Below are 18824 nucleotides of genomic sequence, written 5' to 3'. Positions count from 1 at the left end.
ATTTCTTAGTGCAATTTAAGAAACTACAAATCTTGGAATTCTTAACATATATGTTTATCTATATGTTGGTTTAGTTGCGTTGCTTTGATGTATTTTTTTTAATTGTGCAGCACTTTGGGTCAACTTATTTTGCTTTTAAATGTGCTATATAAATACAATTTGACCTGACTTAATTTATTATTATTATTAGGGGTTCAAAAGCTTAGTGCTGAAACCCTATTGTATTTGTTAAGATTTTATTATAATTATTATACTTATTCCGCCATAAAACTGATCGGGCAAAGCAAAAAATAAGGCCTAGAGACTTGAAACTTGGTCAGATGGTAGTAGTATTACTCACTACTCAGAAACATGGACTAGGCCAATTGGGGGCGCTATAGCAGTCAAAAACACGAAAATGCATAACTCCCAGACCGTTTGTCGTAGACTCAAGTATACCATTGGAATCCTTGGCTCAAACAAAACAAAAAGTATATTTCTGATTTCATTTCCGCCTATAATTTTTTTGGCTGTAATGTGAGACCGTTAATCCTATTGACTTCAAAATTTGCATACATTGTCTTTGTCTCAGCTGCCATCATTGTCTATATGGACATTTACGTATGTTGAAAAACATGGCCGTCATCAGCCAATCAAATTTCAGCAGCTATTACATAAGGTTAACAATGACTGATCAGAACGAAACTTGGTGGACCTATTGGACTCTTGGTCTGAGAGGATTGTGCAAAGTTTTTAAAAAAATTGGCCACTAGGTAGAGCTATCACGATTTTTGTAGGTGTTAATGGTTGTATATATTGCAGTGTTGTGAAAAAACACAAGTAATATAAATCACCTGATAGCTCTTCTCATTCTAAACAACTTTGCCTCAAGAAGCATTGGTGTCTGTCAAACCATTCAGTAAATATTTCAGATATTGTTAAAAACCTACTTTTGTGAACTGGTCCTAGGTTTTTGGGCACTTTTTGGGCTCACTATACATATTTTAGTGATTCACTAGACCTGACATTTACTCACAAGGCCTACCACAGCAAAGATTTGAAAGCATTACCTTAAGTACCCCCCCAAACACACATACACAGGCTTGTAATATACTCAACCAGTTGGTTTGATATACTTACTCCTCCGTATCCTTTGAATAAAACCTAGTCTACTTCTTGATGATGTTCCTGCACTTGTGCTCTGCAATTGAAAAATATACAACATTTAAATAAACATAAAGAGGACAAGCTGAACATTCGTTAGTAGTGTAACATTAGTGATAGTATTACTCATTTTGATAGACATGCAGTGTCCTGTTAAAGAATATAATTTACCCTGGTAAGGCTGGAACTGAGTTTACTCAATGACAGCTTTCCTGGCAGTGACTCACGGACCTGCAACCAAAGATGTAGAAATGTGTTGAAAGCCTCTTACAATATCCATAGACCATAAGCAGCATTTACTGCTATACATCACAACCATTTAAAAAAATGTTTTAATGTAATTTGCAATTTTATTGTTTATTTGATATGAGATCTGATATACTGTTTAAAATATTTCATTTTGTTTAGTTAGTGTGATCTAATGCTGTATACTGTACTGTACAGCAGCATATTTAAAGGCTAAATCCAAAGCATTAAAGATAAATGCATTTACAGCATTTACAATAAACTGTGGCTTTAGTTATAATAAACCTTGTTAGATCAAAGCTGCTTGTTAAGGCTAACAAAACAACCAAAGTAAACTCATACCTTGCTATCTAAAAGAGTTCCAAACACCAACACAAAGGATCCCTGTTAAAAGAAGTGGTACAAAACATAAAGGGAAAAACAGTGTTGTAATAGTTGCAATATTGTTCAAATATTAATTCATAAAAACACTGGACATACATAATAAATAAATGAGCACCTTTATAGTGGATTGCTTTTACAGTGTAACAGGTTGCATAACACACACACACAAAATGTAGCCTTAACTATGGAATAAAACAGATACAGAAAGTAGTACTGTACCTGCAGTGAATTGAGGATTGTAAACACCACATGTATCTCTGATTTCTGACACCAACTCCTCTCCTCAAAATCTTATACAGAACCACAATCAAAACAAGAAAGTTGATGGCTACAATAGACAGAGCTGGAACCACAAATGCCAGAAGGGCCTTAGATTCAAACCAGTTCAGCCAACATGCTTTTGTTTTTGTAATATATCTCTGACCTCCAGCTGTCGATGCAACAGCAATGACTGCTATGAGCAAAGGTGCACCATAACCGACAATGAAGGCGAAAGCCATCATTTTGGCCCTTGACATTTGGGACAGGACCATGACAGTGCAGTAAAAGAGCAAAAGTGCTGAAATTAACATCCAAAAGAAAAGAGCCAGATAAAAAAAAGTGCATGAAGAAAACGGCTGGACTGCAGTGACCCACTGAGGCAGGATGCTCTTGTTCTGCAATTGCAGCTCCAATGATAAAACAGATGTCTGCAATCAGCAGAGACACAGCGATGTTGACTATGGAGACATGCCGCATGTAGGAGGTGTCATTTCTTGTCATTGATTTCCATACAATAATCTCAATTATGAGACACAATATCAAGCTGGCCATTGAAATAGCTACACCAATGTAAGTTATACAGGACAGGTATTTATCAAGATTTTCATCAGGCATAACTGAAATTGGTGACATCAGGATTGAAAAAGAGGTTGTGTGGTTGCATTCACATTTAACTTTGCCTGATTCATTCAAGGGTCTTACTTCACATCCAGTGGAATCCCATCCATCGAGAATAAAGTTCCAAAAGACACACTGAGGATTTCCCAGAGTCTCATTCGTAATGTCAAAAGTAAAATAAATATTGTTAATTGTTTGGTTAACCTTAATCACAACCACATCTCCATTGATGTGGTTGACATTTGAGTTTGTGCTGTCATTATTAGTTTTTCGAGTAGGCAGGATATTGTCAAGGTTTGTGAAAAATATAATGGTTATGAAGAGAGGTTCAGGAACCTTTGGTATCTCAACAAGTGTTGTTGAGTTTGGTAGTTGAGATTTACCACTGAATGAGTTGTTTATTTTAGGTCTATTTAACTGAATGGATGTTTCATTAATGGTAAAATTGTTATCAGAAAGATGGCCACTTCAAGTCAAGTCAAGTGGTTTTTATTGTCGTTTCAACCATATACAGTTAGTACAGTACACAGCAAAACGAGACAACGTTCCTCCAGGACCATGGTGCTACATAAAAACAACAAAGGACCAACATAGGACCACGTGAGACTACACAACGAAGTACAATACCTATATAAAATACCTATATATACCTATATAAAGTGCACGTGCAAACATGTGCAAAAAGTACAGGACAGTACAACAAATTACTGACAATAAACAGGACAATAGACAGTGCAGCGCCGACCAGTACTCAGTAGTGCAAAAAGATGACAGTTTCTAAAAATGTAAACATAACATACTATGAGATAATGTTCTATGCACATAGCAGTTATTGAGGTAGCAGACAGTTATAAAGTGACAGTAATTAAAGTGCAACTCAGGACACGTGTGTGTCAAACCAGTCTCTGAGTATTGAGGAGTCTGATGGCTTGGGGAAGAAGCTGTTACACAGTCTGGCCGTGAGGGCCCGAATGCTTCGGTACCTCTTGCCAGACGGGAGGAGGGTAAAGAGTTTGTGTGAGGGGTGTGTGGGGTCATCCACAATGCTGGTTGCTTTGCGGATACAGTGTTTTTTGTAAATGTCTTTGATGGAGGGAAGAGAGACCCCAATGATCTTCTCAGCTGTCCTCACTATCCTCTGCAGGGCTTTGCGGTCCGAAACGGTGCAAGTCCCAAACCAGGCAGTGATGCAGCTGCTCAGGATGCTCTCAATAGTCCCTCTATAGAATGTAGTGAGGATGGGGGTGGGAGATGTGCTTTCCTCAGCCTTCGAAGAAAGTAGAGACGCTGCTGGGCTTTCTTGGTGATAGAGCTGGTGTTGAGGGACCAGGTGAGGTTCTCCACCAAGTGAACACCAAGGAATTTGGTGCTTTTGACGATCTCCACAGAGGAGCCGTCGATGTTCAGCGGAGTGTGTTCACCTTGTGCTCTCCTAAAGTCAACAACCATCTCTTTTGTTTTGTCGACATTCAGGGACAGGTTGTTGGCTCTACACCAGTTCGTCAGCAGCTGCACCTCCTCTCTGTATGCTGACTCGTTGTTCTTGCTGATGAGACCCACCACGGTCGTGTCATCGGCGAACTTGATGATGTGATTCGAGCTGTGCATTGCTGCACAGTCGTGAGTCAGCAGAGTGAACAGCAGTGGACTGAGCACACAGCCCTGGGGGCCCCAGTGCTCAGTGTGGTGGTGGTGGAGATGCTGTTCCCGATCCGGACTGACTGAGGTCTCCCAGTCAGGAAGTCCAGGATCCAGTTGCAGAGGGAGGTGTCCAGGCCCAGCAGGTTCAGCTTTCCAATCAGGTGCTGGGGAATGATTGTGTTGAATGCTGAGCTGAAATCTATGAACAGCATTCGAACGTATGAGTCCTTATTGTCTAGGTGGGTGAGGGCCAGATGGAGGGTTGTGGTGATGGCATCGTCCGTTGAACGGTTTGAACGATACGCAAACTGCAGTGGGTCTAGTGAGGGGGGCAGCTGGGTCGTAAGTCTCAATAGCTTGCAGGAGTTTAATGCTGGTGTTTCCTGATGTGTTGCCGTTGTTCAAATCTCGCCATGTACCTTTGGCTGTATCTGATACAATGATGTCTACTGTTTTCAGGAAATTCTGAAAATGTAATACAAAATCACATTTGAAATACTTACATTTATTAAATTAAATATGGCAAAGAAAAAAAATTCTGATTATCTTACCCTAATAAAAAAAAGTGTTTTAATTTGCCACATTTAGAAAATAATGCACATTAAATAATACACTCAAAAACGAATTTGAACATTTACACATTTCAGTTTCATAACAAAATTCAATAAAATAGAATTATGTTAAAAATAACACTATTAAATTGTATATATACAGCACTGTGCAAAAGTCTTTTGTCTTAAAAAATGTAAGGTGATTATTTACAGTATATCTTCAGATTTAGTGTGTCAATAGGAAATATACATTTTAGGCTCCCAAACATTCCTTTTATAAATACAATAGAATGGACCATTTTCACATACTGAGTTGGAGTGTGGAAGTAGGTGCATAGCAGGGTAAACTTGAATGTTGGTGAATGAGTAACCACAGCAAATAAAATGTTTTCTCCAACAGAATGTTTTTTTTTTAAATCAACAATTCTGCTTTCATGGCTTTGAAAAAAAGATTAAAAAAAATAGAGCGCTGGACAACGCAGTAAAAAGAGATAAATAGGCCACATTTTCTGCCACTCCCTAAGCAGCTGTGTTTGAAGCCTCATCGCAGCTGTGGTAACTGATTTTTATTTTTTTTTTAGTTTTCAAGGGTAATATATAATACAAAGTACAATGTTAAAAATATACACCAAATATTTGTACATTTGGAAATACAGACAACATGATCTCATGAGAATTTGTATTAATTCTTCCATAAAATTCTAACAAAACATACATTCTCTTAAGTTTGAATTGACACAAAAACGTACAATATCTAAACGTCATAATTTTACATATCAATGCCTACAGAAATGTACACATTTTTACGGGTTCTTTTTAAATGGATTAATATTGAATTCATAGAATTTAATCAGTAAATTATATTTAATTTATAATCAATGAGAAGCCAGTTCTGCTTCTCATGGATTATACAAATATATTTATAATCGATTCGTGCATTCAAATATATTTGTAGTGGATTCGTCAATATTTTATGTTTCTAATGCTGTAAATATGTAAAAACGTCTACTATTAAGATGCTTTCAAATGTCCATATTATAAGTTTTAGTATCCATCCAAATGTACAAACACGTACATTTAAATTTTACAAATATTAACGTACAAATAGCTACATATATTATTGAGATCAGGCTGATATAGAAGAACAGGGAGCCCTGCAACAGATGGCATGGCACCCACAGAGCCCCCTGCTGAACATGGAGTCAGTCTGGGATTATATGAAGTGACAGAAGCTATTAAGACATAAGAAAAAGATGTGCAACTGTGAACTGTGGCAAATTCCCTAAGAAGCTTGGATCATCCTATCTGCCAACAACCATTAAAAACTGTGTCCAGGTGTAACTATTAGAATTGGTGCTGTTTTAAAGGCAAAGATGGTCACACCAAATACTGATTTAGCTTTTTTTTATTCATTTTTTTATTTACTAGACGTTGTATGATGTTTCCTGACAAATGAAAACTATTTATGGCATTATTTTTGAAGATATCCTCATCTTGCAACTTTATTTGCAAGTGCCTAAACCTTTTGCATAGTACTGTACTGTATAAATACTTATTATATATAAATAAGAGAGAGGGAAATAGCTAGACATATAGAGTATTGTTAATTATTTAACACAAAATTGAAATGCTTCAAAATAGGCACAAATATTTTTAGTTAGAGTATATTTGAGAGTATAATAATTTTGAATACTGCATCAACATCACTGATCATTTTCTTGTGTAGACTATACAGAACACTAAAATATTATTCTTGATAGTTACTGTTTACATCCTAAAATATGCTACAACCAACTTAAAATGTTTTAAACGTGCAAAAAAGCAACTTGAAAAAATGAATATACCTCCATCACAGGCTTATCAATGGAAATGGTTTGTGACAAATCAGCAACTTTGAAGAGTATTTCAACAATTGTTGAGACAGTCGCAGCAGACTGTGTTATATTATCAATATTCTGCTCTGCTGCATTACTGAGCAGAGAAATAAATCCTGGAATCTCCCCCACAACCAAGAACTAAATTGCAGAAAAATAGAGAAATTATGTACAGTATTAGAAACATCTAAATTGGAGAATGTTTTTAACTATAGACACATGATCAATAGATTACCTCAGCTTTCCTATCAAGATCTTTGATAACTTTGAGTACACAAAGTTGACATCCCAATATCACAGGTTCCTTTAACCGTGTCATTTATTTTTCCACTTCCAAGTATTTCATTTATACAGTCAAATTCTAGAGTTAACAACAATTTTTTTGAGTGAAAACAATACATATATTATAATCATTTCCTTTAAATTCATAGTGAATTTACAGTAACACAGCAGTAACAATACTGTCTATATATATATATATATATATATATATATATACCTTAGTATTTATATATAAACTGTATGTGCTTAATTTACAGTATAAGCGTAACATTACTAATTTCATTACTTGTTTCAGCAATTTGTATTTATATTTAGTATATATTAACATGCCAAGCCAGAAGATTGGGGAAGTTCTAACAGAACCAAAGTACATGGGATTACACGTACTGCCTACCACATAACACTTCATACATTTTGAGACTTTACAATTCATTAGCTGTAAAGTAACCTTGCAAGGTACTCATACACAAATAATTTGAAAGTAAAGTAAAAATCGTCCAAAGTTGAAATGTAACAGTTAATGTACTATTTAACTCGCTTCTTTATCATGTAAAATAATCACAAACTGAGGGCTCACCTTCATTTATCTTAACTGTGACATTCTTGTAGCTATAACTGTACTTAAGAAGATTTTGCAGGTCCTTGAGACGGCAGGTAAATGTTTCTTCCATACAATTTCTGCTCTGGATTGTATGTTTTAATGTGATACAGCCTGACTCTGATTGGGTGAAACAGTGAAATATATTTATTGATAAATATGCAATTAAAACAATGCATATTAATTGTCTTAGAGTAAATGATGACTGCTCTTTAACATTTATAAAAATGTATTACCTATGCTTGAACTTTGTACTAGACCATCCAGGACCCACTCGATTTTGTAGTCTGTATTAACACAGCATTTCAGTAGGACAGACTTACCATTACACGGAAAAATGCGTACATTCTCACCCACATTGATAGTAGGTAGTTGTTCAATAACAATATTTTGCCACTGAATGTAAGGTATTGAAATCCTTTGTATGATGCATGAGTATCTACCTGCAAGTGGTACAAAACATTTGATTATTTAAAGGGATTGTTCACCCGAAAATGAAAATTCTAGGTAAGACTATAATAATAGATTGTTTAAATGAACATTTTGTGGCCTCTGATACACCTCACGAGTCGTAAAATTTGATCCGTGATAACTCTTTATAAATGTTTATTCTGATAAAAATAATTAAGGCAGACCAAATATTTGATTTTATTCCAGTAACATTTCTAGAGGTTAATAAGGCACTTAAATCCTTAGATAGTAAAACATTGGCTTGTCTGGCTAAGTTGGATTCATATTTTTTAAAGTTGACAACTGATTTTATTGTGCTATTAACTGTTAACTTATTTTTTTAATCTTTCTTTATCTACAAATGAAATTCCTTCTTTCTGGAAAACTACTTATGTTCTGCCATTATTTAAAGGGGGAGATCCAACTGTAATAAATAACTATAGGCCTATCTCAAAAATTTTCATTTTAGCTATGGTTTTGGAATCACTTGTGAATGATCAATTAAAAGAGTTGATCTGGTTTTAGTTAAAAAATATAGTACAACCACAGTGATTTTAAAAGTATTACATTTGCTAACATTTTCATTAGATAATAAGAAACGTCTCAGTTACTGACGTAACCTCTGTTCCCTGATGGAGGGAACGAGACGTTGTGTCGATGCGTTGACACTAGGGGTCGCTCCTGCGGAGCACAGACATCTCTGATCTTGAGAAAAGGCCTATGGAAATTGCCGTGTGGAATTTGCATACCACTCCCCCGGACATACGGGTATAAAAGGAGTGACGCTGCAAACACACATCAGGTATTACACTGAGGAGCCGGGCCAAAGACCCGGCCATTTCAGCAGTTGGTTCAGTGTTGTGGAAAGGAGGAACACAACATCTCGTTCCCTCCATCAGGGAACGGAGGTCACGTCAGTAACCGAGACGTTCCCTATCTGTCACTCACTCGACGTTGTGTCGATGAGTTGACACTAGGGGTCCCAAAGGAAAACGCGACAAGAACTGAACAGAGTTTTGCAGACTAGCAGTGCGAGACAGGCAGACCGCCACAAGCCATCGCATAACTACCCCCAACACACTGGCAGGCATGAAGCAGTCCCCTGCACCTAGGGGAATGGCTAACTGCTCAGGAGTATAAGGACTGGCTGGCCCAGCCGTGGCCTTCTCTCTATTGTTCTCCCCCAAAAAAAGAACGAAATCATTTGGCTGGGGGCCAAATATATGGATCCCTCCAAAGAGGAGGACACCGCGGAGACCACACCCGGCCCCGAGAGGGGGTGGTTTAGGTGGAATACAACACGTGGTCTTTACCGGTTAGGAGCAGAAGCACATTGTGCGGAGCGGCATCATGGTAGATCCTACCCAAGGGGGACAACCAGCACATGTAGAGCACTTACCTCAGTACGGGGGCATGGGTGATGCCCGTACTGGGCCGGTAGCGAGCCTCTCCGAAGCCTCGACGGCTGTTAGGCTAGGGAGGAAGAATGTCCAGGGTTCACACTTCTTGAGAACGCAAATGGAGAAAGAGCGCACGTCTTCGCCTCAAGAGAGGGGAAAGGCACTATGCACAAGCAATACACCTGGATAGCTGACTCAAACTTACCTGTTTGTGTCACCTGATAACACACGGGATGAAACTGGCTCAACCCTGAGTTTATAGAAACTTGCAAAGGTGTAAGGTGTTGCCAAGCTCTACATATGTCTTCTAGAGAGGCGCCGTGGGACAACGCCCAAGAAGCCCAACACTCCTGGTAGAATGGGCTCGTAGGCCAGCAGGGGGCAGCACGTGCTGGGCGTGGTATGCCATAGTGATGGCATCAACGACCCAGTGGGCGATCCTCTGTTTGGAGACAGCGCTTCCCTTCCGCTGTCCACCGAAGCTAGAGCCCGAAGCCATTTGTTTTGAGAATAATGGCTGGCTGATGAAGTTATTGGCTGGCTAGCCGGCTCAGCCAAAACCTAAATGGCTGCTGCAGCCGCAAAACTTTTCATAGCTGCAAATGGCTGAAGCTGCCACTTCATGTCTACAGATGTCTGTTATACTGATTTACTAGATCTCAATATTTCCAAGCAATGCATGGCTTACACTATATTTCTACAAAATGCAATACAATGTAATAAAGAAAACACCAGATTTTACTTTCACAACGTATGTACATATTTGCTATAGTGCTAGGCGCATTCAATAGCCACTGTAACGTTAGTGAATAATGTCCCTGATGCTGTGTAAGAATGCACACTTGTCAAACTTCACAGAGTAACGTTATGCATATATTTATGACATGTACAGTAATTCGCTGTTCAACTTTATAGTTAAGGCGAGACGCTACGGGTGAATAGGGTAAAATTTTTAACTAGCAGATATCACCATGAAACTTTACCAGTTGATTAGTTACATTAAGATGAGAAAAAAATGTATTACAAGTTTTCTTTAATTTAATGTTTAAATATGCAAATTAGGCAATATCTAATTAAATATGTGCTATTTAAAAAAACGAAATCTGAGTATTGGATAAAGCCAGGTTAAAAATATTTTTTTCATTGTGTTCACATATTAGATGGGAAAAAAATTACAGAGGGATTTATGGATATCTACTTTTGTTATCCTGTAAATCAGAATATAATGATTTTCGCCATGTTTTTTGGAATAAAATGTTATATATATCAGGCTAGGAATAATATATTTACAAATCCCTCTGTAAATGTCTTCATAATATAACTAGGTACTACTGAAGTGGAGATTTCGGACTTGGAGTATGAGAGAAAGGTTATTTTGAGAAAACGGGCTTTAAAGATTTATCATCAGCCAATGAGATCGCGCATTCAGTCTTTTTACTTTCACGATTGGTTGCTGATAAAAAGGAAATGACCATATTTGGATCCAACAGGATTGTACAGAAGAGAGAGCGTTTCCTAACGGTGTATGTGATGAGAGGGTGAGTGACGGCAGAGATCGCGGAGAAGTAGGCTATGTTGATTAAGAACGCAAACTTTTGTTGAATTTATGAGAAATCTACAGACGCAAACAGACGAAGTGTAGTAAATGTGTATTTCGGACTTTTTTTCACCACAAGTCTGAAAGAAGACATGTTATTGAAGACAAATATCCAAAAATCTCAAAATTGACCAGTAAAAAAAAAACGATGTTTTTGCCTGCCGTGTCTCGCCTTAATATAAACACACACTGTTATCAGTATTATTTTGGACAAAGTTTTGCACATTTCACTTCAATGTACACTGAAGCATGCGTCGTGAATTAGCAATGTGGAAACGGTGGTTTGTTACTGCAGTAATATCACGTTCAGTGCTATAAATCTCTCCGTTCCAGAATATTTGGTTCATAACATCAATCTTTGATTCAGGTGTTTGTGCAACCGTGCCCTGAAGATTTAACAAAAGTCTGGGTAGGCCTAAGTTTAAAAAAAAGTAAGTAGGAATTAGGAAAGTATGTGAGAAGTGAGATCAAAATTACCTTGCTTGCTTCTTTCCGCCATTTCACCTCAGTGCTGAGAAAAAATGCATCGCTTCTTCTGTATGGAAAACGAGCAATTTTAATTGGTCGTCAATTCACTGTGAGTCTGTGTATCGTAGCAACGAGCACAAGACTGTGCTGTTATGAATCCAGTGGGAAAATAGATCTTGTGTATTGTTTATATATTTCGTGTGTGTATGTCTCTATGTGATAGAATTATTATTTGATGCAAATAATTCTAGCCGGCTCAGCCAAACTTTATCAGATAGCGGCTCAATTTGGCTTACGAAATTATTGGCTGGCGGCGGCTGAAATTCTAAATGGCGCAAATGGCGGCACCTGGCGGCGGCTTCGGGGTCTAACCGAAGCAGACAAAGAGCTGTTCGGAGCTTCTCTGCGATCCAAGTAGATGCGAAGAGCACGCACCAGACACAGCAACGCCAAGACTGGGTCTGCCTCCTCCTGGGGCAGCGCTTGCAGGTTCACCACCTGATACCTGAAAGGGGTCGTGGGAACTTTGGGCATGTAGCCCAGTGGGGGTCTCAGGATGACGTGAAAGTAAGCCGGACCGAACTCTAGGCACAGTTCGCTGACAGAGAACGTCTGCAGGACCCCTACCCTCTTGATGGAGGTGAGCGCCGTCAGGAGGGCAGTCTTCAGAGAAAGCGCATTTAGCTCTGATGACTCAAGGGGCTCGAAGGGAGCTCCCCGAAGGCCCCGAAGGACTATAGAGAGGTCCCACGAGGGAACGAGCCGCGGCCTGGGAGGGTTTAACCCTCTGGGGTCGACGGCGCATCCTGCTGGATATTTTCGTCATTACAGCAGAAACAACTTAAAATACTCCGTCAGTTTTGTGTATACAGATAAGTGTAAGACATCATTAGAGACTATAAAGGGTCTACTTTTATTTGTGTACACTCACAATAACAAAAAAATATTGTGCTTTTGTAAAATAAAGAAAATAATAAGGGTGAGCTGTAAGCAGTCTCTGTGTTCACGAGCATATTTCAGAAACACGTCACAAAAATGAACTGAAACTTCTTTCTCTCAAACATGAAACATATGTCTTAAGAAAGCTTAAAATGTCTACTTTTAAATAAAACTATTCCAATTTAAAACAAATATTCTCCCGCAATGCAATCTGTTTGAAACAAAGCGATGTACAGTTTTTTACCGGTCCATCTCATTATCTGTAATGTGATCCCTCCCACCAGCAGAGCGCGCCATTCATACGCTAATATGCTGAGACGATCAACGCAAATGTACACGCCCCCACTCTGAGGTTGTAAACACTTTTCATTAATTTTTCTGCGCGTTTGCAACAACACACGGCGAGAAAGCTCAAGAATATTATTTAATATTATTTAAGATTTAACATTTTCCTCAGAAGAAGAGTGGGACTACGATGAACGTTTGTATTTTGAAGAGAGATTTGATCCAGCTGAGGATACAATTTCAGACGAGTAAGTCAATAATTTTTCATTAGTTGACATGCTGTTTTATATATACATTTACATGTAAATTGTATGCTGTATGATATAAAAATAATATGAATGTTTATATTATATTTTATCTAGTGTTTAAAATGCCTCATTATCATCAACAAAGCTTGTGCTTGCAAATATGTGTTCAGGTTAAATGAGTAAAATGCACTTTAAATATGCCCATATTAGAAAATCAGCATATTATAATGATTTCTGAAGTATCATGTGACACTGAAGACTGCAGTAATGATGCTGAAAATTCAGCTTTGATCACAAATTGCATTTTACAATATATTTAAATAGAAAACTGTTCATTTAAATTGTAAAAAGATTTCAGAATAGCAATGTTGTTTCTGTATTTTGGATCAAATAAATCCAGTCTTGGTGAGCAGAAGAGACTTCTTTTAATGGTAGTGTAGGTCTAAAAATTAAGTAAAGTCTTTATGTAAAGAAAATATATAGTCAGATTACTTCTTTTAACTTAAAACTTGATTTTGATCATTAAGTCTCCTCACATTCATTCTCTATCCCTGATTGATAGGCCCAGGGACGGCGTCTTTTGTCTCTTCAGGTGTAAATACCTTAATATTCGTGATAGTTCATGCCTCCTCGCATATTACCCATCAACACTAAAGTTGTCTTACAAAAGTTAAATTACTATATTGTTTTGTATGAATGAGTGATTAGGTTGATTTTCACATCATTTTGTATCAAAAACTCTAGGCTACAAGATCCAGTTCTCAAAAGTCTTGTGGACAAATGTGGATAAATGTATCTGTTATATGACCTTATTTTAGTGATTTATAATTTTAGTTTTTTCAAAAACCATGCATAAATGTTATTTTCTCAAAAATACAAACCTGTACAAAACTTCTCCAGGGCCCAAAATACCCTCAGACCCCAGAGGGTTATCCGCCTCGTACCTCTCAGGAACCTGATGATCAAATCATGCTTCCCTAATACTTACCGTCCACTGCATCATGATGTGCCGATATAGCAGCTACATACACTTTCAAGGTGGAGGGGGACAGCCGTCTCTCCAACTTTTCCTGCAGAAAGGAAAGCACAAACCCTTCTGCGCATCTCTGGGGGTCTTCACCTCGGGAAGAACACCAATGTGCGAACAGATGACATTTCATGCCATAAGGGCGCCTCTTTGAGGGGGCCCTGGCCTGAGTAATCGTGTCTACCACTGCGGTTGGGCTACTTAAGTCTTCCGCGTCCTGTCCAAGGGCCAGACATGGAGATTCCAGAGGTCCGGTCGCGGGTGCTAGATGGTGCCCCGTCCCTGGAATTCGCCAGGGGTGGCTGTCGTGGAGAGCATAAGGTCTGAGATCCTAATACGGTAGGGCCAATAAGGGGCCACTAAGAGGATCTGCTCCTTGTCCTCCCTGACCTTGCACAATATCTGTGCAAGTAGGCTCACTGGGGGGAACGCATACTTGCGCAGCCCCAGGGGTCAGCTGTGTGCCAGGGCATCTGTGCCAAGGAGAGCCTCGGTCAGAGAGTAGCAAAGTGGGCAGTGGGAGGATTCTGGGGAAGCAAACAGGTCTACCTGTGCTTGCCGAATTGACTCCAGATCAGCTGGACCACCTGAGGGTGGAGTCTCCACTCTCTCCTGAGCATAACCTGTCGCGACAGCTGTGCTGTTGAGGTTGCCCAGGATGTGGGTGGCTTGCAGCGACTTGAACCACTGCGGACTCCAAAGGAGGAGACAACGGGCGAGTTGTGACATTCGACGAGAGTGTAGGTCGCCTTGGCGGCTGATGTACACAAATGTCGCTGTGTTGTCCATCCGGATCACGGCAATAGCCTCCTCAAGGCAAGTAGTACCGTCAGCAACTCGAGGCAGTTGACATGACAACGCAGTTGCGGGCCGGTCCGAGGGCCGACGACTGAGTGCATGTTGCACATGACACCCCAGCCACGCTGGGAGGCATATGTCGTAACCACGACGTGCCTGGGGACCTGGCCTATGGGAGCTCCTGCCCATAGAAAAACTAGGTCTGACCAGGGGCTGAATAGACGGCGACAAGCCTGCGTGACGAGGACGCGGTGTGTGCCGTGGCGCCATGCTTGTCTCTCGACTTGGGCCTGTAGCCAGTGCTGAAGTGGACTCATATGCATCAACCCAAGCGGTGTGACTGTCTCTAAGGATATGCCCAGGAGCCTCTGAAAGGATTTCAGTGGGACCAACGTGTTCTGTCTGAACACATGCAGACAGTCAAGCACTGACTGCGCGCGCTCGTTGGTGAGGCGCCGTCATTGAGACCGAGTCTACTCCATACCGAGAAAAGAGATGCTCTGAAACGGGGTGAGCTTGCTCTTTTCCCAGTTGACTTGAAGCCCCAAGCAGCTGAGGTGACTGAGCACCAGGTCCCTGTGCACACACAAAATGTCCCGCGAGTGAGCTAGGATTAGCCAGTCGTCGAGATAGTTGAGGATGTGGATTCCCACTTCCCTTAGCGGGGCAAGGGCTGCCTCTGCGACTTTCGTAAAGGCGTGAGGGGACAAGGACAGGCTGAAGGGGGGGACTTTGTACTGATTTGTACTGCCTGACCCTCAAAGGCAAACCGGAGAAAGGGTCTGTGTCAAGGATGAATCAAGACATGGAAGTACGCGTCCTTCAGATCTACCGCCGTGAACCAATCCTGATGCCAGACGCTCGCTAAAATGTGTTTCTGCGTGAGCATCTCGGTGGGAGTCTGTGCAGAGCCCGGTTCAGAACTCGCAGGTCTAGGATTGGCCGCAACCCGCCGCCTTTTTTAGGTATGATGAAGTAGGGGCTGTAAAACCCCTTCTTCACCTCGGCTGGAGGGACAGGCTCTATCGCGTCCTTTCGTAGAAGGGAGACGATCTCAGCACACAAGCCAGCGGCGTTCTCGCCTCTCACTGCAGTGGAGCAGATGCCGTTGAACCTGGACGGGGGCTTGGCGAACTTAATCGCGTAGCCGAGTCAGATTGTCCTGATCAACCAGCCTACTGGGGCGGGCTGTGGCGGAGCCAGTGTTGCTGCCATAGAGGGATGCCCTTGGCGACAAACAGACGGAGGTGCGAGACATTGCGTCGCACCGGGGACGGATGTGTTGAATGGTCCCATCTGCCTTTTAACCACTGAGGATTGCTGGGCAAAATCCTCTATGGTGCCACCCAATTGGCATAACTGGTTCGACCATGTTGGGGCAAAGGTGGCACTCCTGGACCACTAAGGTGGACATCGTCTGCCCGAGAGACCACGGCGTGACCATCATCGCTCGGAGGGCGAGACCAGTCACTGAGCATAGCTCCTGCATAAATCTTGGGTCAGAACTACCCTCGTGCTGTTCTTTGAGCGCCACGGCTTGGTGCACTTGCAGGAGAGCCGTGGCTTGCAGGGCGGAGGTGGCCTGTCCAGTGGCCTGTTCAGTCGTGAGCGACGACGTAAACCCACGGGACCTGGACGGGACACTCGGACGACTCAGGACGACAAGTGCACCGTGATCGCCTTACCAACCTGGGGAGTCACCGAGCACCCCCTGGCAGCCCCACCGTCGAGGGTAGTGAGAGAGGACGAGCCCGCGAACCGAGTCCGGGCAGTAAAAGGTGTCCACCACGATCGCGTGAGCTCATCATGCACCTCCGGGAAGAAAGGTACGGGGTGGGACTCGGCCGTAAGCGGCACTCGGAGCCCTGGGACCGATCACCGGGCCGCAAGGGTTCAGGGGGGAGCGGAGGATTACACTCCATCCCAACGCTCGCAGCCGCCCGGGCAAGCATGGCCATCAGCTGTGCATGGCAACAGGCTGAACCAACCCACTCTCTGATGCTGTAATCGAAAGCTCATCCACTTCGCGACCGCGATCTCGCCCTGAGACGAGCCTGCAGTCACATCGCAAACTCGCTGGGGCAAACGAGCGTGCTGGGGAATGGGAGATCCGTGGGATTTCCCGTCAGAGAAGCTCCCATTGAAATCCCCAAATCGCCCCCAGTGCTAACTGATCCCGCCTCATACCCGTGGGCAGAAGGACCGATTCGGGGAGCCGCTGGAGTGGCTTTCCCTCATACGAAAGAAAGCCGCGACCGCAACGTTGCCATAATCATGCCCTCGCAGTGAGAGCATGATCCATCCACAAGCGCTGTCCCTGCGTGGGCAGTGCCCAACACGAGAGGCAGCAATAGTGGCCGTGGGAAGCAGAGAGGTAACGATCGCAACCAGGAAACATACACAAATGAAAAAGGCATCTTGAAAAAGACGTTTTTCGTTTGCACCACTCTTTTAGAGGAAATTCAACTCTTTTATGTGTTTATATATATATATATATATGTTTGTATGTATACGTAGGTATAAATATATATATATATAAACAAAGTTGTTCACTCAGTAGTTTTGTGCTGCTGAAGCGCCCAGGGGTATTTGCTCAGCACAACCGTGGTGTGCGAGGGGAAGGACTGCTGGAATACGCCGTAGATCCAACAGCGTAGAGAGATGAATGGAGGCGGCAGAGAAATTCAGCTCTGTGAACTTGCTCGCTCTGCTCCGAAGAAGATATCTGATGTGTGTTTACAGCATCACTTCTTTTATACCCGTATGTCTGAGGGAGTGGCATGCAAATTCCACACTGCAATTTCCATTGGCCTTTCTCAAGATCAGAGATGTCTGGGCTCCGCAGGAGTGACCCCTAGTGTCAACTCATCAACACAACATCGAGTGTCACTCTTTTTATCGATTTATCCAAAGCTTTTGATACCATAGATCATGAAATATTGAAGCAGAGGCTTCTTAGATTAGGTTTATCAGTGAACACTGTTGGATGGTTTGTTAATTATCTATCAGGCAGAACTCAATTTATAAATATTGGTGCTATCACTTCCAGTATTTTGAATGTAACAAAAGGAATACCACAGGGATCAGTCCTTGGGCCATTATTATTTATATTATATATTAATAATAATATTGGGATTAATATCACACATTCATATTTTCTTTTATACGCTGACGACATCATAATTTACTCCTCTGCAAAAATGCTGGATCAGGCTCTGAGTCATCTTCAATTTGATTTGAATGTAGTGCAGCATATATTGAAGAATTTGAAACTTGTTTTGAGTGCAGAGGAATCTAAACTTATGATGTTTTCAAATAGAAAGTCTACACTCTCAAATTCATGCTCAATTACTATTCTTCAAGGTTTGGTGATCGAAATAGTTTCTAAATATAAATATTTGGGATTTTTAATTGATGATTACCTCTCTTTTGGGCCTTATGTTCAGCATCTTGTGAAGAAACTAAAGTTGAAATTGGGGCTTTTTCTACTGAGTGAAGTCCTGTCTTTCTTCTGAAGCAAGGCGGAGATTGGTAGATTCTACTTTCATGTCAGTGTTGGATTATTGTGATATTATTTATATGGTGCCTAAGCATTGTTTACAGGCATTGGATTCTGTTTATCATGGAGCATTAAGGTTTATTACTAATTAAAAAGCCCTTACTCATTGTTCACTGTACTCTCGGGTTGGATGGCCCGTATTGTCATCACGTAGACTTAAGCACTGGTACATATTTATATATAAAATTATTTTGGGTTTGCTTCCCTCGTATTTACAGCAGTATATCATTCAAAAAGGTGTAAAGAATTATGGTCTTCGTTCAATTTTATTGTTATCTTTTAAATATCCTGTTATGCTGCTCCATTTGATTAGAACCAGTTACAAGATGAATTTTGTTTTAAAGAGTTGGTCTCTCTCAGTGAATTTAAGGGTATTTTAAATTATTTGGTTTCGGATTTATCTGATTGTAATTGTTTTAAGTAATATGTGCACATTTTTTTTATATGCAAATAAT

The 18824-nt window shown here is 40.9% G+C and overlaps 1 protein-coding gene and 1 long non-coding RNA gene across 8 annotated transcripts in view; both read right to left on the bottom strand.

Moving 5' to 3' along the window:
* Nucleotides 1–1858, bottom strand: part of LOC127621607 (uncharacterized) — a 3644-nt gene extending 1786 nt beyond the window's left edge. The window contains exons 1-3 of the long non-coding RNA XR_007967879.1: nt 1732–1858; nt 1315–1374; nt 1120–1180 (exon numbers count right to left, since the gene is read on the bottom strand). This is a non-coding gene — a long non-coding RNA (uncharacterized LOC127621607). The remainder of the gene's footprint in view (nt 1–1119; nt 1181–1314; nt 1375–1731) is intronic.
* Nucleotides 1859–4402: 2544 nt separating this feature from the next.
* Nucleotides 4403–18824, bottom strand: part of LOC127621606 (adhesion G protein-coupled receptor E1-like) — a 45561-nt gene continuing 31139 nt past the window's right edge. For 6 of the 7 annotated variants that reach the window (XM_052095274.1, XM_052095276.1, XM_052095275.1 and 3 more), the window contains 3 exons: nt 7835–8041; nt 7578–7718; nt 4403–4758 (listed from right to left, as the gene is read on the bottom strand). Coding sequence is in view for 1 of the 7 variants with exons in the window: in XM_052095280.1 (XP_051951240.1) it covers nt 4522–4758; nt 6689–6859; nt 6954–7037 (492 nt within the window). In the remaining 6 variants the exon portion in view is untranslated. Of the gene's footprint in view, nt 4759–6688; nt 6860–6953; nt 7082–7577; nt 7719–7834; nt 8042–18824 lie in introns of those variants that run through there. The other variant, XM_052095280.1, reaches the window with a different exon arrangement.

The sequence above is a fragment of the Xyrauchen texanus genome, chromosome 28 (assembly GCF_025860055.1).
Source record: "Xyrauchen texanus isolate HMW12.3.18 chromosome 28, RBS_HiC_50CHRs, whole genome shotgun sequence".
Taxonomy (NCBI): domain Eukaryota; kingdom Metazoa; phylum Chordata; class Actinopteri; order Cypriniformes; family Catostomidae; genus Xyrauchen; species Xyrauchen texanus.
The sequence above is the reverse complement of the archived record's forward strand: the minus strand, read 5'-3'. Positions and strand labels throughout refer to the sequence as shown.